This window comes from Syngnathus acus, chromosome 1, assembly GCF_901709675.1.
Source record: "Syngnathus acus chromosome 1, fSynAcu1.2, whole genome shotgun sequence".
NCBI classification, from domain to species: domain Eukaryota; kingdom Metazoa; phylum Chordata; class Actinopteri; order Syngnathiformes; family Syngnathidae; genus Syngnathus; species Syngnathus acus.
The window spans coordinates 17,451,570-17,476,160 of record NC_051087.1 but is presented as its reverse complement, the minus strand read 5'-3'; the positions used below and the strand labels follow the sequence as shown (position 1 = coordinate 17,476,160).

The following is a 24,591-nucleotide window of genomic DNA, read 5'->3' as shown; positions in this document are numbered from 1 at the left end:
AAGCCCTCTTCCACTCTGGTTCCTTTGGCAGCTGCCTCTCCGTTCTGTGGAATGTGGCTTCAACCGCTCTTTTATTGTTGGGTAGAGATGCTGGATCTCCTGTCCATGGGTACTTGGCGTGCCAGTGTGGTTCAGGGCTGTGATGGTCCCCTTTTACATACGTCAAGCCATCTCTTACCATCTCCATCTCTCGTTCTTCAGCCAGTGTCATCTCTTTCCCCCCGGGTTGGCAGTTCCCGCAATGGCATCCTCCGCATCTCGGCTCATAAGCGGCTCCGATGCTTTCCCATTTCCACCACTTCAGAAAGTCTCTGCTGCTAATGGCTGTATTGGACTGGGTGCTGGGATGGTTGGGAGGCTGGCAGGAGACTGGATCCTTCCAGGTGAGCTCAGTGTATTTAACTGCTGCAGATCTCATGGATCTTGCGAAGTGTGTTTTTGATGTATGAGCCATTAAGGTGACTTCTTCAAAGAGGTCCGGGTGCGTGCCTCCGATGGTCTTGCTGAGCGGGCCGTCCCAAAGCACTAGGTCACAGACAGAACGAACCTTCTGGGATACCAACTGCCCTTCTTTGTGACTGATCAGAAGTTGCACTTCCTTTGGTCTTGCAAGGTCTTGGAGGGAAACATCCGGGAAGATCCTCTGTAACTTGACTGCTGGCACATGTCTGTGAACTTCTGCAATTTTATCAAGCCCATACCAGATCAGTTGGTGTGACTTGAGAGTTCCTCTTGGAGTGCTGACACGTATCCTGAGGAGGTAGCGCTCGGTTGCTATAGACACCTTCATCCCTCCAACGCCGTAAACCACCAGTGTCACATCTTCACTTCTCAGGTTCAACTTGCTTGCAGCTTGTAGTTTGTGTCTGATGCCAGGTCGATCAGGGTTCCAATTGTTTGTCCATCGTTGGAAGTCACGTTAAGGAGCATTAGGATTACTGGGTACTCGTTTAAGCAGTTTTCTTCCAGAAAGCCTCTCTCAGCTGCAGTGGAGTTGTATGCCCTGGATGCTACGTTGCAAAAGGCATCTTGACACTGCTGCGCTAACTCTGGTGTAAGTTTGGAGAGGAACTTTTCTTGAGTTTCTGTGTATCTTTTGCCCTCAGCTCTCACTGGACTGGGTTTGGGTGTTCCCTGGGACTGGGGTCTGGCAACTGGACAGAAAAGAAAGTGGTGTTGGTCTTTGCACTCTGGATTCCTGCACAGGTAAGTCTTCTTGCAGTAGTCGCCGTTGTGGACTTCGAGGCATCTTTTGCAGGCACCAAGCTGATGTGCTGCGTGCGTCCCTCTTCTCCGATGGCTTTAGGTTTATCCTAAAATTTCTGCAGAAATATAGTTTCTTTCTGTGCTTTGGGTCACCACAAATGATGCAGCCTACTGTTTCACTGCTGGACTTGGTTGTCTTTGTCCTGGCATACTTTTGAAACTTGGTTTTCTCCTTGGCAGGTTCGACGATGTCTCTCAGCTGATCCAGTTGTTCATATATGGATTCTTGTGATTTCAGGTATGTGATTAGCTTGTCGAAGCGGTTGTGGCGGTTCACAGCATTTCTCTCATCAGCAGCATAGGTCAGCCAGTCTTTCTTTCGGGTTACCGGGAGCTTGCCCTCGATGGATTTAGTCACCATCGGGTTCTTAATGGCGTCTGAATTATCCAGTTCACTCAAATCCTAAAGGCCCTTTTCCACCATTTGGATGAGCTCTATGACTTTTCTTGGCTGACCGCTACGGACTGGTGGAGTCGCTTGTAGCTCTTCGATGATTGATGGTGATTTGGTTCCCAAACCGGTTCTCCAGGACTCGAAGGATGTCATCTGATGAGTTGTATGTCGGCAGACATAGATCTCTAGCCACCTTCTCATCAAGGCTATCAAGCAGTTGAAATTTCTTCACCTCTTTGGAGCCAGTCGGTTCTCCTTGTTTCTGCAGAGCCTCCCATTCTTGTGTCCATCTGTAGTAGCCTCTCTGGTTATCAGCAAACTTTGGTAGGGCTGTGGCTTTGTGGGAGTGCTTTCCAAACGCCTCATGAAACCACGTGTCGGGTCAGAAAACTCGGGGTTTTGGTTGAGATGCAGTCACATTTCCCATTACCTATCCGTGGTCTAATCTGGTGACGGGGTTTGAGTTTTTCCTTGGTTTTTATGTTTTTTACTCCACTTTTGGAAGTTTACTTTTGCTGAAAGTCGCGGACCGTCAATCCCTGCCATTTCGACCACGTCACTGTTCGGCTCTCAGCGGAGGCTTCGTGGCTGTTTGTCTACCGTCGATCATCGGACACATAAAGTATGGCTGCGGATCAAGAGGTTTGTACGGCTTCGTGCACCAACTGCACCCTTCTCTTAGAGAGGTTGTCCCTGCTAGAGGGACGTGTCCGCCAGCTAGAGCAGAATAGTGCGATAACAGTAGATGTGGCGGACACAGACTGTAGTCAGCCCGCTAGCCCAGTTAGCATTAGCCCCAAGCGGCTTGCTAATCGCGATGAGCCAGGTAAGACGCATAGCCGTCCAAAGTCATCTCGGTCTACTGGCCCTCACACTTTGGTCATAGGTGACTCCATTACCCGAAATATTACGCTTAAAAATCCAGCCACGGTAATGTGTATTCCTGGGGGCAGAGCACCCGACATAGAAGCTAATCTTAGGGAGCTGACTCGCAATAGTCTTAGTCAACAGCGTAGTTCCAACAACACTAGCAACAAGGACATAGTAATACACGTCGGCGCCAATGATGTTAGGATGAGGCAATCAGCGATCACAAAGAAAAACATAGTGAGGACTTGTGATTTCGCCAGAAAGATGAGTCGGCATCGAGTATTTGTCTCTGGCCCCCTGCCTGGGATAGGCACTGATGAGAGGTTTAGTAGATTAGTCTCCCTTAATCGATGGGTGGCTGGGTTCTGTAAAAAGCAGGGACTGTATTTTATCGATAACTGGTCCTCCTTCTGGGGCCACCCCAACCTGCTGAGGAAGGACGGCCTTCATCCTAACCGTGAAGGCGCCTTCACTCTTTCTAGGAATATAGATTACTGTTTGAGCCACTCATGACAGGTCACTTTAGATCAGGCCGGGGCACAGGTGATTAGACCACCTATTAGGATGGGTTTGGAGTCTGTTAAGTTAAAGTTAACTAGCGCTAGGCTAGACTTCCAGCATGCACATAGCTCCTTGTGTAGACTATAGCGTCACAGTTTGAATAGTGCTACAGTACACGTGAACACACTTTCTAACAGGGCTGTGGACTCAGACTCGGACTCGGGGACTCGGACTCGGGCGGACTCGGTAATTTTTGCCGGACTCGGACTCGGACTCGGTGCTGATTTTGACCGAGTCCACCGAGTCCGACAATAAAAAAAATACGTTCAATTTTATTTTCATCATGCTGCTGAGAATGCGCGTAGGAATACTGTCCACAGCACTGCTTACGATCAAGTTTGAAAAAGAACTTGACAGCATTGAGCGCCGCCGGCGTTTGTCGGCCGCCACCTCGCCAACCGGTCAAACGCGCATGCGCGTGAGGGGAAATCCCGCAAAGGAGGCGGGACAAACAGAGCGATTGGTTTTGCTGGCTTTTTAATGAATGGCGACTGTGACTCCGGGGGCCCATTAGGTCCAGAAAAGCTGACAAGACGCTTGCCAAAATGGCAAGGAAAAAATGCACAGCTAAACGAATATATGACGATGAACACAGGACGTTTTTAACAGAGTTAAAGTTGTTTTTTGTTGAACGCTATGGCAAGCCATTCTGCCTGATATGTCGGACGTCATTGGCGCATTTAAAAGCTTCAAATGGTCAGCGCCACTTCAGCTCACTTCATGCCAATATCGATAAGGACTTTGCAAAAGGGACTGAATTTCGCAAGCACAAGTTTGGAGACTTTGAAAAGTCAGGCAGAAAAATAGGTACAGTTTTTCAAAAAAATTACGAAGCACTCAGAGACTGTCACACTTGCATTGTTTCAACTGGCTTGGAACATTGCACGGGCTAAAAAGCCATACAATGAAGTGGAGTTCGTTAAAATATGCCTCAGTGACGTTATTGAATTTTATTTTCATCATGCTGCTGAGAATGCGCGTAGGAATACTGTCCACAGCCCTGCTTGCTTGTTATGAAGACAAATTTAGTTGTTGCGTGCGCGCCCGTTTGAAATGCTACGTTTGAATGTTCAACAGTCTGACGACAGCAGGGAAAAAACTATTGCAGAACCTGGTGGACCTGCAGCGGATGCTGCGAAACCTCTTCCCAGAGGGCAGCAGGGAGAACAGTCCATGGTGGGGGTGTGATGGGTCACTGATAATATTTGGGGCTCGGGACACGCAGCGCTGGGATGACAAGTCCTGAATGGAGGGAAGAGGAGCACCGATGATCCTCTCTGCTGTCCTCACCACTCTCCTCAGGTTCTTCCAATCGGAGGCGCTGCAACCTCCACACCACACCGAGAGACAGCTTGTCAGAATGCTCTCTATGGTGCTTCGGTAGAACGTCCTCATGATGGGTGGGGGCAGGTGGGCTCTCCTCATCCTCCGCAGGAAGTACAAGCGCTTCTGTGCCCTCTTGACCAGTGTTGTGGTGTTCACAGTCCAGGTGAGGTCGTCTGTGATGTGGACTCCCAGGAATTTAGTGCTGCTGACCACCTCCACAGCTGAGCTGTTGATGATCAGTGGAGCGTGGTGAGGCTGGTTCTTCCTGAAGTCGACGATGATCTCCTTCGTCTTCTCCACATTCAGGATCAGGCTATTTTCTCTGCACCAGCCCACCAACTGCTCCACCTCCTCTCTGTAGTCCAGGTCGTTGTTGTCCCTGATGAGGCCCACCACCGTTGTGTCGTCTGCAAACTTCACGATGTGATTGGTGGTGAACCTGGGGGCGCAGTCGTGTGTCATCAGGGTGAACAGCAGTGGGCTCAGGACGCAGCCCTGAGGGGAGCCTGTGCTGAGGGTGATGACATCTGAGGTGTTCTGTCCGACCCGGACTGACTGAGGTCTGTTGGTGAGGAAGTCTAGCAGCCAGTTCCGAAGGGGGGTGCTGAAGCCCAGGTGTTCCAGTTTTTCCACCAGATGTTGTGGAATGATGGTGTTAAACGCTGAGCTGAAGTCCAGGAACAGCAACCGCACGTGGGTGTTCCTCTCCTCCAGGTGAGCCAGGCTCAGGTGAAGAACGGAGGAGATGGCATCCTCAGTGGAGCGGTTCTGCCGGTAGGCAAACTGGAACGGATCGAATGTTGGGGGGAGTCTGGAGACGATGTGATCTTTGAGCAGCCTCTCGAAGCACTTCATCATGATGGGAGTCAGTGCCACAGGTCTGTAGTCATTCCATGAGGTGATTTGAGGTTTCTTCGGCACCGGAATGATGGAGGCAGCCTTGAAGCACACTGGCACTTTAGCTTGGTCCAGCGAGATGTTAAAAATGTCTGTGATGACACCAGCCAGCTGGCCTGCACATTCCTTGAACACCCGCCCAGGTATGTTGTCGGGGCCTGGGGCCTTACGTGGGTTGACTCTTCTCAGAGTCTTCCACACGTCGGCTGAGTCAAGGCAGAGGACCTCCTCTTCCTGGTGGGGAACAGTTTTAACTGCCGGAGTGCTGTTTAGTGCCTCAAAACGCCCAAAGAAGTTATTTAGACCATTTAGGAAGTCAGCATCAACCTCACCCACCGGGGGGGAGGGTGAGTTGTAGTCCGTGATCGCCCGTATGCCTTGCCACATACTCCTGGTGTTATTGGCGTCGTGGAAAAAATCCTGAATTTTCCGACTGTGGCTTCGCTTCGCTAGCCTGATGGCACGGTTCAAGTTGGCTCTCGCTGTCCTCAGTGCCTCCTTGTCGCCAGACTTGAAGGCTGAGTTCCGTGCTCGTAGCATATGACGTACATCCTCAGTCATCCAGGGTCGTTGGTTGGCTCGGGTGATGATGTTCTTAGTGGTGCTGACGTCCTCGGAGCATTTGTTGATGTAGGCTGACACAGTCATGGCGTACTCATCAATGTTGATCTGATTGTCATATGTTGCTGCTGATTTGAACATGTCCCAGTCAGAGCACTCAAAGCAGTCCTGGAGTGCCTCCATGGCCCCCTCAGACCACACCCTCACCTGCTTCACTGTGGGTTTTGCTCTGATCAGCAGGGGCCTGTATGCAGGGGTTAGCATAACAGATAGGTGGTCTGAAGAGCCGAGGTGGGGGCGGGGGGCTGCTCTGAATGCATCCTTTATATTTGTGTAAACCAAGTCCAGAGTGTTCTCTCCCCGAGTTGGAAAATCCACGTGTTGGAAAAAATGGGGGAGAATAGTCTTCATGCTAGCCTGGTTGAAGTCCCCAGCAATGATGAAAACCCCCTCTGTGTGCGTGGATTGCAGCTCACTGATTGTCCGATAGAGAACCCTCATGGCCTCTTTAGTGTTAGCGCTAGGAGGCACGTACACAGCCGTGATGCTAACAACAGTAAACTCTCTGGGCAGGTAGAAGGGTCTGCAGTTAACAGTCAAAAGCTCGATGTCCGAAGAGCAGAAGCTGACGACAGATCTAGCATTTTTGCACCAGTTGTTGTTGATGTAGACACACAGCCCACCTCCTCGGGATTTACCGCTTAGCTCGCTGTTTCTGTCGGCGCGGAATGTAGCGAGCCCCTCCAGGCTAACGGCGTTGTCCGGCATTGATGAGTTCAGCCATGTCTCCGTCAGGATGAGAGCGCAGCAGTTTCTAACTTCCCTCTTTGAAGAGAGTTCCAGTTGTAGATGGTCCATTTTATTATCCAGTGAGCGGACGTTGGAGAGGAAGATGGATGGAAGCGGCGGTTTGTAGGGGTTAGCTCTCAGCTTAGCCGTTAGCCCACCTCGACAGCCGCGCTTTCGCCGCCGGTCACACCGCCTACGCTTACTCCTCCTCCGGCGTGTGCTGCCCGGCGAGCCCGCTGCGTCGTGAGCTCCTGGGGCTAGCGCCCTAAGCACTCCGAGGCTACGCAAACAGACCAGGGTAGTTGTGGCTACGAGTCCGAAAACACTCGATGACCGTACCTCCAGCAGGCGCTGGCGATCGTACACTACTCTACTGGATGGATGAACTAAACTTTGTGTTGTTTGTAGTGTCCTAGGCGACATATTTTGTGAATATCCCCGTCGATTGCTGAGACGCGTAGCGGCCGCGGCCGACTGGGGCGCCGCCATCTTGTTACTACTCGATCTTAGTGCTGCCTTCGACACTGTAGACTTCGATATTTTATCAGAGCATCTTAAAGGTTGTGTTGGTATTTCAGGGTCGGCACTAGGCTGGTTCTATTCCTATCTATCAGACAGGACGCACCGAGTGGTCCATGGCAATACGTCCTCTGAGCTCTATAATGTTACGTGTGGTGTCCCACAGGGATCGATACTCGGACCAATTCTATTTAATATTTATATGATTCCGCTTGGGGACATAATACATCAATATAATATTAGTTTTCAATGTTACGATCCGCGGGACTGTTGTTATCTTGAGGCGTGAGCTGTTGATAATTGGTCCAGCTCGTTATCAACACTTATTTAAGGGAACCACTATGACTATCGCTCAGAGCGATACTGTAACTAATCTCGGGGTAATATTTGACCAAACGCTCTCCTTTCAAAAGCACATTAAGAATATAACCAGAATTGTGTTTTTTCACCTTCGTAATATTGCTAAGATTCGTCCGATCCTCTTGACCGGTGATGCGGAAACTATTATACATGCGTTCATCACGTCGCGCCTGGACTACTGTAATGCATTATTCTCTGGTCTTCCTAAGTCCAGCATCAAAAGTCTACAGTTAGTACGTAATGCTGCTGCAAGGCTGCTCTCACGGACAAGAAAATCTGATCACATTACCCCAATATTAGCCAACTTACATTGGCTCCCAGTCCATTTAAGATGTGACTTCAAGGTTGTTCTATTAACCTATAAATCATTGCATGGCTTAGCGCCTTCATATCTCGTCGACCTAGTTGTTCCTTATGTTCCGTCTCGTAACCTTCGTTCGCAAAACGCTAGTCTTTTAGTGACACCGAGGGCCAAGAAAATGTCTGCAGGGTCTAGAGCATTTTCTATTCGGGCTCCAGAGCTTTGGAATGCCCTACCAATGGATATTAGAACTGCTACCTCACTAGAAACATTTAAGACTCGTTTAAAGACACATTTCTATGATATGGCCTTTAATTAACCTGTAGTGGCCGATTCGGCTGGAGTTTGTTTTCGCTCCCTCTCCCCCTCCCCCCTCCCCGGCTGGGGAGGTGGTTAGGTGGCACCCAAGCTGACAGCAGCTATCTGGATTCTCGTGGACCAATTCAGGATGAGGAAACTGCAGCTTACCCTCCTCGAAGACACTGCCAGGACAATCGAGGGCACCTCCGGCACTTCTTCGCTTTGACTTGGACATCCACTTTTTCATTGATTTTCATATTACGTATTCTATGTGCCCTCTCTGCAGCCATTGCAGCCTGGTGACCCTGAAAGGGGATCCTTCCATCTGTGGTCCCTTCTCAAGGTTTCTCATTTTTCCCCTGGTAGGGTTTTTTTGAGTTTTTCCTTGCCCTTTTGGGAGCTGAAGATCAGGGGATGCTTTGAGAATAATTGTCAATTGTTTGTCTATGTGAAGCCCTTTGAGACTGCTTGTGATTTAGGGCTATACAAATAAACTTGACTTGACTTGACAACGCAGTGGTCAGGAATTCACCCATGTGCCTTTTTCTCGCGCCGGCTGTCTCCTCCCAAGCACAATTACATTGGTAACTGCAAACTCCTAGCGATGAAATTAGCATTAGAAGAGTGGCAACACTGGCTAGAGGGAGCGGCTACCCCGTTTATTGTGTTAACAGACCACCGCAACTTCCAATCCACCAAGAGGCAGAACTGCTGCCAGGCCCGGTGGTCCTTGTTCTTTGGGTAATTTAACTTCTCTCTTTCCTAACGACAAGGTTCTTGCAACGCCAAGGCGTATGCCCTGTCACAAGCATTTCCCTGGGAGTACCAATTGAGGAGCAAGATTCTCACCATCCTCCGTCATGGTGGCGGCCGTGTCTTCGTCGTGGTGGCGGCCGTGTCTTGGGACATTGAGGAGCAAGTACGGTCAGCCACTCGGAATCAGCTCAGCCCCAGTTCCTGCCTGGACGATCGCCTGTTTATCAACAACGTCCGCACGCCTGTGCTACAGTAGGCGCACGACTCTCACCTCACCTGCCACCCAATTCTTGGTGGAGCAACGTTTCTGGTGGGTGGGCAACCCTGAGGGAGGACATCCGGGAGTACATCAGAGCCTGTCCCATCTGCAACCGGTGCAAGACACCCAAGCGGCCTCCGGCCGGCCTGCTTCAACCACTACCTGTCCCCCATCGGCCACGGTCCCACCTCTCCATAGACTTTATTACAGGCGTGGGCATGGCTTCTCAAAACGTATCAGTTTCACATTTACAGTGTGCTGATGATAAATTAAGAAGTCCACATATGACATGATCTGGGTATTTTATTTATTTATTTGTTGTTTATGTATTACTGGTGCGGGGGGCACGGTGAGGCATGTTCGCCTCGCAGTTCAGAGGTTGCGGGTTCGATTCCGCCTTCGGTCCTCCCTGTGTGCAGTCTGTATGTTCTCCCCGTGCCCGCGTGGGTTTTATCCGGGCAGTCCGACTTCCTCCCACGTCCCAAAAACAACCTTGGTAGGCCGATTCAGCACTCCAAATTGTCCATAGGTGTGAGTGCGAATGGTTTTTTGTCTCTGTGTGCCCTGCTGGCAACCAGTTCAGGGTGTCCCTCGCCGACTGACAAATGATTGCTGGGATAGGCTCCAGTACACCCGCAACCCCCGCGGGGACAAGCGGTTCAGAAAATGGATGGATGGATAGATGGAATTAGATATAAAATTAGAAGAGAGGTGTTCAATGACCGATGTAAACGTATTAGAAATCTGCCTAATTAAAAAATATTGTGAAAATATTTTTTTCTCACTTGAGAACATTTTGGTCACGACAACAGCCTACGTTTACTTAATAATTTTCTTTTACAATTCAAGCAAAAACAAGCCATATTCAATCCTTACATGTTTAAAAAAAAATAGCTTTTCTGACTGAACATGAATGCTTCGATGTGAATGCAGCTCTGAGTGCAAGTCCTCTGATATTTTCTGCAACCATTACCGGAACATCTGTCTTTCATTGGACGGCCAGGACTGTTTTGCGATCCTCCCATCTGTGGTCTCTTCTCAAGGTTTCTCATTTTTCTCCAGCAGGGGTTATTGAGTTTTTCCTTGCCCTCCTGGGAGTTAAGATCAGGGGATGTTGAGATTAATTGTCAATTGTGCACATGTGAAGCCCTTTGACACTTGTCTGTGATTTAGGGATATATAAATAAACTTGACTTGACTTATGCTGCTTCAGGAAGTTGCACATCACAGCAATGATCACTGTATAGATTTCTCAGTTCACAAATTGCACTGCAGACATTGTGAACTGTTCTACATACTGTTGCTTCATTTACACTACAGAAGTCAGAAGGTTCCAGAGGCCAAGAATCAGTTTCAGTATTCCTGACGTAACTGAGAAATAGTAAGTACTCTGAGCGGCCACTTTGTCCAAGCCGCGGGCCTCCCGCAAGCGGAGGTCCATGTGACTGAGTCATTTGTCAAGCTAGATTCTCTGGGCCCAGGTTCACTCGCAAACACCAGTGCTCTGCCTACTTCTTGATCAAGTGCACCCGCTCGACAGCGAGGATGAGACGCCCCATTATTCACCGTGCCATGAAAGCCCATCACTTAGTTGGCATCCCCTAGTCACCCACTCGTGGCAATGGAACTAATGCCCCGCAATAATGTGTCAGGCCTTCCAGAAAGTGCCACATTTCTCATCTCAAATATTAAGTCATGCAACTTTAAATTCATATGGCCGTTACGTTAAACTTAGAAGCGAACCATGAAAGCTTCAGAATGATCGGAAGGACTCACTATTGTTGTTCTTCCCATATCAAAGTCAAAGTCAAAGTCAGCTTTATTGTCAATCCCTTCATATGTCAAGACACACAAAGAAACCGAAATTCCGTTTCCTCTATCCCACGGTGACGAGACATACAAGTAGACGACACAAAATAAAAACAAGAAGGCACAAACAATAAATAATAAATAAAAAATAATAAATAAATAAAATGAGCGATGAATAAATAATAAACCAATAACCCAATAAATAAGAGGAGCAAAACTGAGCCAGTGTGCATACAGCAGACAGTAAGCATAGCGCAAAGAACAGGACGCTACGCAGAAAGGGGGAGCGAGTTCAGGATCCTGACGGCCTGGAGTATGAAGCTGTTGGAGAGTCTGGTGGTGCGGGAGCGCAGGCTCCTGTACCGCCTCCCAGAGGGCAGAAGATCAAACAAAGAGTGAGCGGGGTGACTCACATCACTCACAATCTTGGTCGCCTTGCGGGTGAGATGGGAGGTGTAAATGTCCTTCAAGGAGGGGAGAGAAGCACCAATAGTCTTACCAGCCGTTTTCACTATGCGCTGCAGGGCCTTCAAGTCGTAGTCAGTGCAGCTGCCACCCCAAACAGCAATACAGCTGGAGAGGACGCTCTCAATGGTGCCGCGGTAAAATGTAGTCATGACGGCCGGAGGAGCGCCCGCTCGCCTGAGTTTCCGAAGGAAGTACAGGCGGCACTGGGCCTTGTTCGCCAGTGATGCGGTGTTGGTGGACCAGGAGAGATCCTCACTGATGTGCACCCCCAGGAACCTGGCGCTGCTCACTCTCTCCACCACAGCACCCTCGATGGTCAGCGGCAGGTGTTGGGCATGACCCTTCCGGAAGTCAACAACAATCTCCTTGGTCTTGTCGACGTTCAGCAGGAGGTTGTTGTACCTGCACCACGTGGTCAGAAGGTCAACCTCCAGCCTGTATTGAGTCTCGTCTCCCTTGGTGATGAGACCCACCAGAGTCGTGTCGTCAGCAAACTTCACTATGCGGTTGTGGCTGTAGGTGGCAGTGCAGTCATGCGTCAGGAGGGTGAAGAGCAGCGGACTGATCACGCAGCCTTGGGGGGCCCCTGTGCTCAGCGTGATGCTGGCGGAGATTTTGTCGCAAACACGTACCACCTGTGGCCTCTGACAGAGGAAGTCCAGTAGCCAGTTGCAGAGGCAGGTACTGAGGCCCAGCTTGTCAAGTTTGCTGATGAGACGTTGTGGCACAATGGTGTTGAAGGCAGAACTGAAGTCCACAAACAGCAACCTCACATACGAGTCCCTCCCCTCCAGGTGGGTGAGGGCCGAGTGGAGGGCAGAGCAGATGGCATCCTCAGAGGACCGTTTGGCCTGGTACGCAAACTGGAAGGGGTCAATGGTGGGGGGGGAGAACGGATCGGATGTGCGCCATGACAAGCCGCTCAAAGCACTTCATGATGATGGGCGTAAGTGCCACGGGGCGGTAGTCATTGAAGCAGGACGGAGCAGGTTTCTTCGGCACAGGTACGATGGTGGCAGCTTTGAAAAGCGACGGGACGATGGCCTGCTGCAGGGAAGTGTTAAAGATGTCCGTGAAGACACCCGTCAGCTCACCAGCGCAGTCCTTCAGCGCTCGACCCGGGATGTTGTCCGGGCCCGCCGCCTTACGGATGTTGATAGCGGCAAGCGCCCTCCTCACGCTGTCGGCGGAGAGGCACAGGGGCAGCTCGTGGGAAGGGGGAGTGGCCTTCAGCGGGCAAGTGCTGTTCTGAGCGTCGAAGCGAGCAAAGAAGCGGTTGAGGTCATTGAGCAGACGGACGTCGCCGTCACAGCTCTGCGGCGCGGGCTTGTAGTCCGTGATGGTCTGAATGCCCTGCCAAAGGCTCCGTGCGTCCCTGCTGTCCTTGAAGTGGGCGGTAATTTTGCACGAGAACGCCCTCTTCGCTTCTTTGATGCCCCGGGACAGGTCGGCCCTCGCAGTCCTCAAGCCAGCCTCATCCCCCGCTCTAAAGGCTTTGTCCCTGGCCCTCAGCAGCCTGAAGACAGCCCCTGTCAGCCATGGCTTCCGGTTAGCCCGAGTGACAACGGATATTGAGTGTGTCACATCATCAATGCACTTCCTGATGTAGGAGGAAACAGAGTCAGTATACTCCTCAATGTCTGCCCGACCGTCGCAAGTGGCAGCCCTCCTAAACACGTCCCAGTCAGTAGAGCCAAAGCAGTCACGAAGCGCATCAGGCCACACCCGTACCCGCTTGCAAACTGGTCTGGATGTTCTCACCTTTTGTCTGTACGCGGGCAAAAGCATAACAGTGATATGGTCAGAAAGTCCAAGATGGGGGAGGGGGGCGGCTTTGAAAGCTCCTTTATGCGAAGAGTAGACCAGGTCCAGGAAGCTGTCCCCACGGTTGTAAAAAGTACTCCCAGTGCTTGTTAAAAATATATATGACATTCGACCTGTCCATCTTGCACACGTACCTAGTTTTTTCCTATTCGTCAGTGAGATGTGGATTCACCTGGACGGAAAGTTGACTGGTTATTACCACTCTCCTTTATTAATTCTTTGGCCTGCTGCTGCAATTAGGCAGTCAGGATGTTTGGACTCACTTCCACTGTAGAGTTGCCTGCCGTGATGGGCATACTCATTTCCCTCCCAGCTTGGCGCCTGTACAATGGGGTACACACCAGTGGTGGTGGGGATGGGTCCCGACTGTTATTTGTGCGTATGAACCAAACAGCAGCTCAGAGTGCCTTCCCATTTGGGAGTCCTTGGAGGGTGTGCCGGAGAGCACTCCCCCTGGGAACGCCATCATTCTGCTGGGGCAATTCAATGTCGTGTGGGCAATAACCTGAAGGGATATTTGACTTCTGTGCTCGACATGGATTGTCCATAACGAACACTATGTTTGAGCATAAGGGTGTGGTTGTCCACATGCGCTTTTGGCATCAGGACACCCAAGGCCGCAGTTCAATGATAGAGTCTGTACTTGTGTCGTCAGGTTTGTGGCTGCATATTTTGGACACTCGGGCGGATCTGTCAACTGATCACGACTTGTATTGGCTCCAATGGTGTGGGAAGAGGCTGGTCCGACTTGGCAGACCCAAATGTATTGTGAGGGTTTGTTGGGAACATCTGGCAGAATCCCCCTGTTAGAAAGTGTTTCAAATTCCAGAACTTTGCCCACATCCAGGACATTGAGTCTGTGTGGACCATGTTTCGTGCCTCTATTGTTGAAGCGCCCGATCGGTTGTTGTAAGGTGGTCGGTGCATGTTATGGCGGCAATCCCCAAACCGCTGGTGGACAATGGTGGTAAACGATGCTGTTAAGCTGAAGAAATAGTGCCATTGGGCCTTTTTGGCCTGTGGGACTCCGGAGGCAGCTGACGGGTACTGGATGGTTGAGCTGAATGCGGCGTGGCCGTTAAATCAAAAACTCTGGTGTTGGAGGAGTTTGGTGAGACTATGGAATACTACTTCCAGATGGCTCAGAGGAAATTCTGGTCCACCATCCAGCGTCACAGGAGAGGAAAGCAGTGCATTGTGCATATAGTGGCGATAGCGTGCTACTGCCTATTCGGGACGTTGTGAGTCTGCGGGGAGAATACTTCAAAGACCTCCTCAATTCCACCGACATGTCTTCCACTGAGAAAGCAGACCCTGGAAACTCCTGAGGTGGTGTCTCCTATCTCTGTCACCAAGGTGGTTAAAAAACTCCTCGTTGGCAGGGCCCCGGGAGTGGTTGAAATCCACCAGGAGTTCTGAAAGGCTCTGTATGTTGTGGGGCTGTCCTAGCTGAAACACTTATACAAAAATGCATGGCCATCCGGGACAGTGCCTTTGGATTGGCAGCCCAGGGTGTTGGTCCCTCTTTTTAAGAAGGAGGACCGGAGGGTGTGCTCCAACTACAGAGGAATCACCAAGCCGTGATCTCCAACTCTCACTGGTCGATTTGCAGCCGGTTGTGAAGCAGTTGGGATTAAAATCAGTCCGTCAATATCCTGAGACCATGGTCCTCAGTCGGAATAGAGTGGAATGCCCTCTCCGGGTCGGGGATGTGATCTTACCCCAAGTTAAGGAGTTCAGGTATCTTGGGGTATTATTTACGAATGAGGGCAGGATGGAGCGGATCGATGCAACATCTGCTGTGATGCGTACTCTGTACCAGTTTGTCATTGTGAAGAAGGAAATGAGCTGAAAGGCGAAGCTCTCGATTTACTGGTCGATCTATGGTCCTTCCCTCATCTATGGTCACGAGCTGTGGGTCGTGACAGTAGGAACAAGATCCCAGATACAAGCGGCCGAAATGACTTTCCTCCGCAGGGTGTCCAGGCGCTCCTTTAGAGATAGTATAGTAGAAGCCATGTACCAACGCAAGGAGGCCCCAGGGACGACACACTGGAGAGACACATCTCTTGGCTGGCCTGGGATTTTCTTTGGACTCTGCGGGATGAGCTGAACGAATATAGAAGTCCAGGGTACATACAAAAATTCCCAAGTGGAATTTAGTACTTTTTAACAAATTTTTAATACCTTCACAATATTTTTTAATATCAATACCACTTCCAGCTGCAACTATGACTTCAGTGATAGGTGTTACTAATAAAGTTACAGATTACTGTCATTTTCTCACACGGCTTTCTGAATGGGTAAGTGTAATGCAGCCGTGACTCACTTTGGTTTCGCTATGAATGATGTAGTGTGGTAATTCTGAAGGTGGACACTTTGAATTTCTTTGCTAGGTAAACCATATTTCCAATTAACTTAATACACACATGCCCTCTAGCAGCCAACAAGAAACACTATGTGTTGGAAATTTCAACACAATCGTGTTTAAATTGCTAAATAATGTATATAGCATTTCTACTTTGCAGAGGTTCTGGAACACATCTCCCGCAAAAAGCGAGGGATCACTGTACTCTTTTGGAAAAGTAACTAGTATCTGTGACTAATTACATTTTGGAAGTAAAACACTGCTTACTTATGGTTCTCTTGCTCACACACATGCATGGACAACCTTTGTCTGCAAATACGGCATTACATTTTCCTTCCGTATAACATCGGGCAGGCGTTTGGCAGTGAGATAAGTTAGAAAAACTGTATGTTTTTAGCATGTATTGTATTCTATTATATCTATTATTTATTCTTGGTTCACTCTCTCTTAAAGATTAAAGATTAAGATTAAAGTCCCAATGATCGTCACACACACACCTGGGTGTGGTGAAATTTGTCCTCTGCATTTAACCCATCCCCGTGTGATTTTAATCCATCCCCTGGGGGAGAGGGGAGCAGTGAGCAGCAGCGGTGCCGCGCTCGGGAATCAGTTGGTGATCTAACCCCCCAATTCCAACCCTTAATGCTGAGTGCCAAGCAGGGAGGCAATGGGTCCCATTTTTATAGTCTTTGGTATGACCCGGCCGGGGTTTGAACCCACAACCTTCCAGTCTCAGGGCGGACACTCTACCACTAGGCCACTGAGCACACATAAAAACAGACTTACTTTGATGTGCTGTGACAGATCATCTGCCCTTGCATGTCCCAAGAATTCGCAACCAAAATATCTTGAAGTCACAGTCATTCTCTAAAAAACGAATGTGTATGTCCATCTGTTTTTTCTTTGAACACGTATTGAGAGTTTCATCAAACATGAGGTGAATAGTTCGGCTTTGGTGACATTCGCAAGAAGCTTGAAGTATGGCACTAAACCAAACGTGATTATGTAGCCAGTTTTGACCTTGCCTCACGCCAAGTTTTTTGCTATTTCTAAGTCATTAAACATATTGCAGAAAAGCTCTTCAATGCTCTCAATGGAGGTGTCTGATTGGCATTTGGTCGCTGTATGCAGGCACCACAGCACCTCAGCTCGCGACGCTGAAGTGGGATCTGCCTTCTGTTGTCTAACATAGTACTCGCGGTGCTGGCACTCCTGCTGGCAGTGACTTGCTAGAGAGTAGTGGAGTTTTGCGGTAATGTAACCGTCCCGCTACTGCAAAACATTGAAATGTTAACCTGCCCACCCCGTCAGCGCAACCTTCACTGTTGGCTTGGGTTGAACTTCATGTGCGACCTGACGGCAGTCAGCCCCATCCAGATGAAATTGATGGGTTTTTTTTTTATTTACAGACATGGAAATAAGCCTCTCAGTTGTTACCAATAACTGGCTTAAGCCAGTCTTTGAATGTAGCGTCCTCCAACCAAATATTGAAAAACTTACATTTCCCCATGACTTTGTTTTACCTCCACTACCAGGGAATATTATGTAGGCGCAAATAATTTTGTTGACGTTTTTACTGCGAACGCTTACAGAAACATTATGGACCTTCTTTTTTTTTTACGGTTGCTAGCATCCACATGCAGCATTGCATTGACGCCGCACACTACAACATACTGTAGGTTACAGCAGTGTTTCCCAACAGCTGTGAGATGTTCAGCTGTGCCGTGGGGAATTGTCCAATATTAAGTACGGAGCGATTAATAGAGAACACTTTTTGTCCGATCGCCAAGGGGCACTGAAATGGGCGATAATATGTATATTTTCCTCATGTAGTATGCAATACCTGGATCTCACTGGTGTTCTTATAACACTAGAACAGCGGCTGTTTTGATCTACCTCAAACAGCGGGGTGCGTCAATTGACGCTCCATCGATGCGACACGTTACCGTCGCACATCACGTGTTGCACACGTCATGTTATCGCGGTCGTCTTGTTCGAGCGCACGCCCCGATAACGTAAAAGTGTAATTGTATCATAGTTTATGGAGAAAAACAATTTAAAAGGGACATTCGACGTGCTGTCAAATCAGTCATATTTAAACTTGTGCAATGACGTCGGCATGCGGTCGCGGAGGAAAGCGTAAGTTTTGGGGGGAATTTTTAGCAGCATGGGTGATAATTAGAGGTATCAATGTTTTTTATTTATGTCATCGCTAACACATACTGGGCGATTATTAGAATATGGGCGATAATTAGAATAAATACGGTATATATAAATATATATAGGAATAGGACTTTACGTCTTTCGCTGTAATATAACTGATTTTAATATAGAAGAACAGATTTTTGTTGCTGGTGTGCCTTTTCCAATGAAAAGGTGTGCCGTGAATGAAAAAGGTTTGGGAAACACCGGGTTACAGGTCCTATCCGCACATATAATTTATATAATAAATGAAATTACATGATTTTTAGGGAATAGGCCAACACTTAATACAAATGCGAAAAAGTCTTACAGGTGGGTAGCAGTTTGAAAATGAATTACTTCGCCAAATGGCATATACTACTTTATAATACTTTTTAATGGCCTTATTTATCGCTAATATTATTTACTACCTTTCAATACCTTTTACAACCCCGTGGATAACCTGAGGCCCCTGTCAGATTGAGGAGTTCATCAGAAAAGCTGTGCATGGGCATGGTAACTCAAACTCAATATATGTAACCTGTTTTAAAACATATCTGACCAGAATACACTTTTTTTGTATAATGTTGTCCCAAGCTGAGGGAACTAGATCCACAACATTAAAAAAATGTATTCTCATTACCTCTTCAAATTTCTTGGCCTTGTACAGCGCTGCTCCCTTCAGAAAGTTCAGCAGTATTGTATCACACAGCACAGTGCCCTAAATGATAGTTAAATTGCAAAATAAGGATACAATCACAACATGAGCAAAGCAGACTCGACTTATTGACAAAACATGATCCCCAAATGTTTATGTGAATATTTTGTGAATTTGTGGACACACAATATAAAATATGCCATAAAATGTGACAGTATTTCAATTATCATAAATGATGGTTGGTGAATAGATTAATTATTGGTGTTGCATTCTTACTCTTGCCCTGATGTTACGCTGCATTTGTGCAAAGAATAAGCTAATTGAATTGAATTGATAAAGTGATTTCAATCAACCCTGCTTTGCACTTGCTGTTGCTATGACACATGGCTAAAAAATTATGTTAAATGCCTTTTCACAAAATGCACAGACATTTTCAAAATTTAAGAGACTTGTTGTGGATGCCAGATTTAGTGGTTAAGCCTTCTGAAGACGTTATGAACTTAATTTAGCAGAACACTGGATGGACGGTGGATTTCTGTTGACCCCAATTTGATGTTTTTTTACCCCCTCTCGCACTGAAGAACCAGAAGCTGAGCAGATTGTTCAAGTGCTATCAAGACATATAACCTCTACTGGAAGATGATATTTTTTTGTATTTTATCGATTCCATACAATGTTCTATAACAGTGGTTCTTAACCTTTTTCCTTGTTCGCACCCCATTCAATTCACCAACCAGTTCTCGCACCCCTAACCCTAACCCTAAATAATTATAATAATAATAATTGGTTTACTTTACAGCTATAAGGCTTAATTAGCATTATCCCTAATGCCAATTAACACAGTGACTTCTTGATTTCCAGATTTTTTCACTTTTTTCAGTTACCCGACCATTATCCCCGAAAAATTGTAAATTTCCCCCAGGGTATCTTCGCACCCCCTAGGAAGCTGCGAGCACCCCCGGTTAAGAACCATTGTTCGATAAGCAACACTCACCACTCCTACTGAAGTGAAGGCTGCCACCATGTTTATAAGTGTGGGAATCATGTTAAACTTGCCTGCCTACAATGTAAAACATATTGTTAAGTCTAATTAAAAAAAAATTAAACAACACCAAAGCGTATAATACTCACATTTCCATTGACAAGCACATCAAACCTTATTGCATAGGCTTTCACCAGTGTACGATAGTCAGTCCCATTTTCCATCTTATAGTACTTGGCAAACCTCCAATAAAGAAAAAATCATGTGTCACTAGCTGATGATTCATAACATGCAGTATATTTTTACTCATGTAATTCAAGGCTTTATGAAGGTAGAAGTTCCAGAGGGCTCACCACCCTTGGAAGGGGCCAAAGGTTGGTTGTACTGTGACCTGGCCCAAGATAGGGAATTTAGCAATTTGATTCTCAGATACTAAAGCTGGCTCTTGGAACATGGAATGTCAGTTGGCAGGGAAAGAGCCCGAGTTGGTGTGTGAGGCAGAGAAATTACGCATACTTAAAGTTTTGTTTGCATTGCCAAATCCAATTGGACACTGCCAAGGCTGTCCTTAACCACAGATTGTGTTCGTAACCTTTATGGAAAGAATTTCTAGGTGCAATCAAGAGGTTGAGGGTTTGTTTGGTGGCCTCGGTATTTGCTTTATGCCCATAATATGGTACTACTGGGATCATCAAGCCGCAATCTCTAACTTTCACTGCCTAGTGTGAAGCAGCTGGGATAAAAATGAACACATCCAAATATGAGATTATGGTCCACAGTCAGAAAAGGGTGGAGTGCCCTCTCAAGGTCGTCGATGAGATCCTGCCCTAAGTGGAGGGAGTCAAGTATCTTGGCATCTTGTTCATGAGTGAGGGATAAATAGAACAGGTGGTCACGGCATCTGATTTGGATGCATCCAAGGCACCTCCCCGGTGAGGTGTTCCTGGCACCTCCCATTGGGACAAGGGCCCCGGGAAGACCAAGGTCACAATGGAGAGACTAGGTGTTTCAACTTGCCTGGGAACACCTTGGAGAGCTGGATGAAGTGGCTGAAGACAGGCATGTCTAGTTTTCTCTGCTGTCTTTGTGACCCAACCCCGGATAAATGGAAGTAAACGGACGGACGGACGGATGGATGGATGGAGAGAGAGAGAGCAAGAGAAAGAGAAAAAGAGAGAGAGGGGGATGGATGGATGGATGGATGGATGGATGGATGGACATGTTCCATAGGTAGTTGTATATAAAGCTCTCGGATAAGTTTCAATCAATCAATCACTTGCTTGAACAAGCTTTTTCATAACCTGTTACCAGGCAACAAGACGTACTCAACAAGCGCAATTGGCACAGGAAACATGAAAAACAATGACCAACAAGGGGAGACGATGCATACAAGTCTGTCAGCATTCGCCATTACAACGATCTGGGATCTTAGATGAAAAGAGAACACAAGGAAGGAGGAGAGAAAAAGTTGGGGCTCAAACTATTCTCCTTGATGGAGGGCAACTTGAGTGTAGAAAAAAACTCAGCACAAACGGCATACATACAAATACAACAGATCTCAAGATTAAATATGTAGGACTGGCTAGCACCTCAGACCAGGAGTGCATTCGGGGACCTAGCATCCAAACGATCATCTTCATCCAGAGAAGGGTCAGATAACATGTATTGGAGGCAGGCCGACAAGAACACAGACCAAGTCCACAAGCAGCGAAGATAGGGAGGAGCAGGAGCAAAGCAATAATCGTCCGCCTTCGTTCAGAGCCAAGCAAGGAAAGTTTTGTTCAATCAATAGGCATTTATTAGTATTAAACATCGATCTAAATACCTGAAATTGTAACCAGGTGAGATAGCATTTTTCTGAGACATTGCATCCAGTCGGGTGAATGAGTATGAAGGGTTACACTGGTCGTCTGATTTGTCCAAATCACATATCCAGCCAATCTTTATTCCTATCACTCCTCCCTAACAAGGAGACACGTTGAGAAAAAGTGGGTCATGTATGTTAAACCACATGCTAATTCATCGAGAGCAGTAGTGTAGTTGAAGGTATAACCATATATACGTATATATATAAATATATATATACAGTAGAGCCTCGGTTTTCGAACGTTCCAGTTCTCGAACAAATCGGTATTCGAACAAAAAATTCGAGATTTTTTTGCTTCGGATGTCGGACGAAATTTCGGTTGTCGAACCTCGTGAGATGAGCCGAGAGGACCCGCATGCCAACTGACTCCGCTCGTTATTACATTCTCCTTACTCTGAGGATTGCATCAACTCGAATCATGCCTCCAAAGGAAGCAAGTGGGAGCAGTAAAGCTGATAATGGCGAAAAGAGGAAAGTAGTGCACAAAACGGTTGAATTTAAAAAAGAATTAATCGCAAAATATGAGTACGGTGTGCGTGTGTCAGAGTTGGCGCGGGAGTTTTGCATGGCAAAATCGACAATAAGCTCGATCCTGAAAAACAAAGACGCTCTTAAAGGAAGTGATGTTGCGAGAGGGGCGACTGTGCTTACCAACAAACCTTTGCTCTTTGTTGTGCTTCTTTTCCCTCACAATTTAAAAAGATATCTTTTACTATTAGAATGAAACACACAGACGAGTTGCTACAGATACGGCAATACATTCCCCAGCCTAGCCTACTCTATTAATTCAGTTTATTATTTATATTATTTATTTATACATTACCTACTTACTTATTTATGCAGTTTATGGTGTAAAATAATGAAAAAATGCTTTAAAAAAGCGTTTTTTTGGCTTGGAACGGATTATTTTTTTCCATTATTTGTAATGGGAAAACATGATTCGGAATACGAACGATTCACTACTCGAACAGCCTTTTGGAACGGATTGTGGTTGAAAACCGAGGCTCCACTGTATATATATATATATATATCCACTGTATATATATATATATATATACAGTGGATATATATATATATATATTAAGACATCATCCGTACAGGTTCGTCTGCCTCCGCAGACACGTCAGATATTAGTTTTGACAAGGAAAAGTGACGCATTTGGGTCTTTTCCTTTTTTTATATATATATATATATAAAATATAAATTATACTTCAACATAGTGAACAGTGGACGTAAATAGAAAACAAATGGTCTTAGAAACTTAAATGCAATCAAAATAAATAAGACCTCATGACACATTGTGTAGTGCAAAAGCATCGTCAGAAATGCCATCTTGAATTCTATAAACTATGCCATATAAAGCAGATAACTACATGTCTGATTTGTATGTTTTCTTGTGCAAAAATAAAAAAACAAGAAATCAAACACTCGAGCATCAGACAAGTTTTTATAATAAAAAGTATCATTTCAAATCAGCATAATATAATGAAATTGAGTCGACAGAGAGGATATTATCCAATAATAATGTTTAGATGTACATATACATGGGTTATCTAAAATCTATTGTAATAAGTATTTTCAGATTAAGATTTCCCAAAGAGCAACATAATATTCCCGCTGCTGCAGACCGGAGCGTATCCTTCATCTAATAAAGATGAGGGGAAGAAAAACATCCCTTTATGTACTGGCAAGAGACTGTCAGTATGCCACTTTCACTTATTTGTTAAAGTGTGTCTGACTTCATAACACCAAGTCGGGTTGTTGTGATGCGTCTAGTGTGTTGGTGGAGTGTCCAGTGCATGTCACTTCTCACTGTCAACCCTCACCGCTGGCTAGCAGTATGCGAACGGGAGAGCCGAGTGCGTAAGTCTCTCCCTGCCAGTACATAGCCTCTCTAACAGCAAGCCCTATGTAGTGCCTCCACACGGCGACACATGCTAACTGGGTACAACACGGACCCAGGCTAAACTACAAGGGACTCGGAGGAGGTTTGGCCCCTAGACGTGCGGCACGCAGGCCCACCGGTGTGTGGACACGCCCTGGTGCCCACGAACCAGCCCCCAACTATGGGTTAAATAGTACCACTGCCCAGTGGGCTCCTCGGGAGAGGAATGGGCTAAGGGAGTCAACCCCGACAGAAAATCAATTTCCCTTTGGGTTAGCGTCAGGAAGGGCATCCGGCTGTAAAAAGTTTTGCTCCAAAAATTCTCAGTATGGCTAGAGACGGCCATATCGAGAACCCAGTCCAACCCAGCGGCGCCTGGAAAGCGGACTTTAAAACGATGATGATGATGATGACTTATTTGTTAACCCACTTGCAAGTTCCCCCAGTTTATGGGTGGACTCCACATTACCTGTTAGCTTGGAGAACGTGAGCACGGAAGGACTCGTGTTTCAGTGAGTGGTTCCTTCCTTCTTTGGCAAATTTTGAATCTACGTTCACTGACTGTGAACTGGCCGACATAGTTCATGTTTACTCACTGAATTGTTCACGCCTGGAGACTCAAAACGTTTACTCACTATCTGTTGATGCACGGAAAAGGTAGTTCACTCACTGACCCGTTCGCATACGGGAAAGTCAACACCTTCAGCCGTTCACTCACTGATCCGTTCAGATCATGAACGGTAAAGGCAGTTCACAGACTCATTCGTGAACAGGAACTTGCATAATTCTTGTTCTTTGTTTTGTTTTACGGCTAGGGGCACCAGTTTCAAGGAGCATTACCTCCACCTACTGTGTTGGATAAGTTATGTCATTGCGCGTTGGTTGAGGTAAAATGAACTGAAAAAAGAACAAATAACTTCAGGAAGTGATCCGTTCACTCACGGTCACAGAAAAGATGTGTTCTTTTTGAACGAATTGTTCACGGATGACACAACACTATGCATAGATCATTTTGAGAGCACTGGAGCCTGAAAATTCTAAAAAGTCTTGTGCGTATACCCTCGCGCTGGGTAGCGGGGGCGCGACAGTTGGTCAGCACGGCAAGAACAGAGCATGTTCACATTTTAAAATGACGAGCCGATCAGCAAGCTCGCGTCGTGCATGGATCTCGTAACACAACGGGTCAGTAAATGAGAATCAGGTGCCAGGCGTGCGTGTCAAAACGGACAAAACTGTGAGGACTGACGATTAGCAGTTCCGTATTGGCGACGCGCGTCTCAGAGTTCTAGTGCGGAGGGCGCGTAATGCCATAGGCCAGCAGGGCGAGAGCGGAGACGTGACACAGCCGCGCGCGAAGGAAAAATGCACCGCCGTGTAGAAACAGTCGTGA

General features: G+C 47.2%; 1 protein-coding gene across 1 annotated transcript in view; it reads right to left on the bottom strand.

The window, feature by feature from the left end:
- LOC119122448 (P2X purinoceptor 3-like) overlaps positions 1–24,591 on the bottom strand; it is a 103,785-nt gene that overhangs the window by 22,237 nt on the left and 56,957 nt on the right. The window contains exons 8-11 of the mRNA XM_037250772.1: positions 21,275–21,411; positions 19,599–19,692; positions 19,462–19,527; positions 18,453–18,530 (exon numbers count right to left, since the gene is read on the bottom strand). Of these exons, the coding sequence (XP_037106667.1) occupies positions 18,453–18,530; positions 19,462–19,527; positions 19,599–19,692; positions 21,275–21,411 (375 nt within the window). The remainder of the gene's footprint in view (positions 1–18,452; positions 18,531–19,461; positions 19,528–19,598; positions 19,693–21,274; positions 21,412–24,591) is intronic.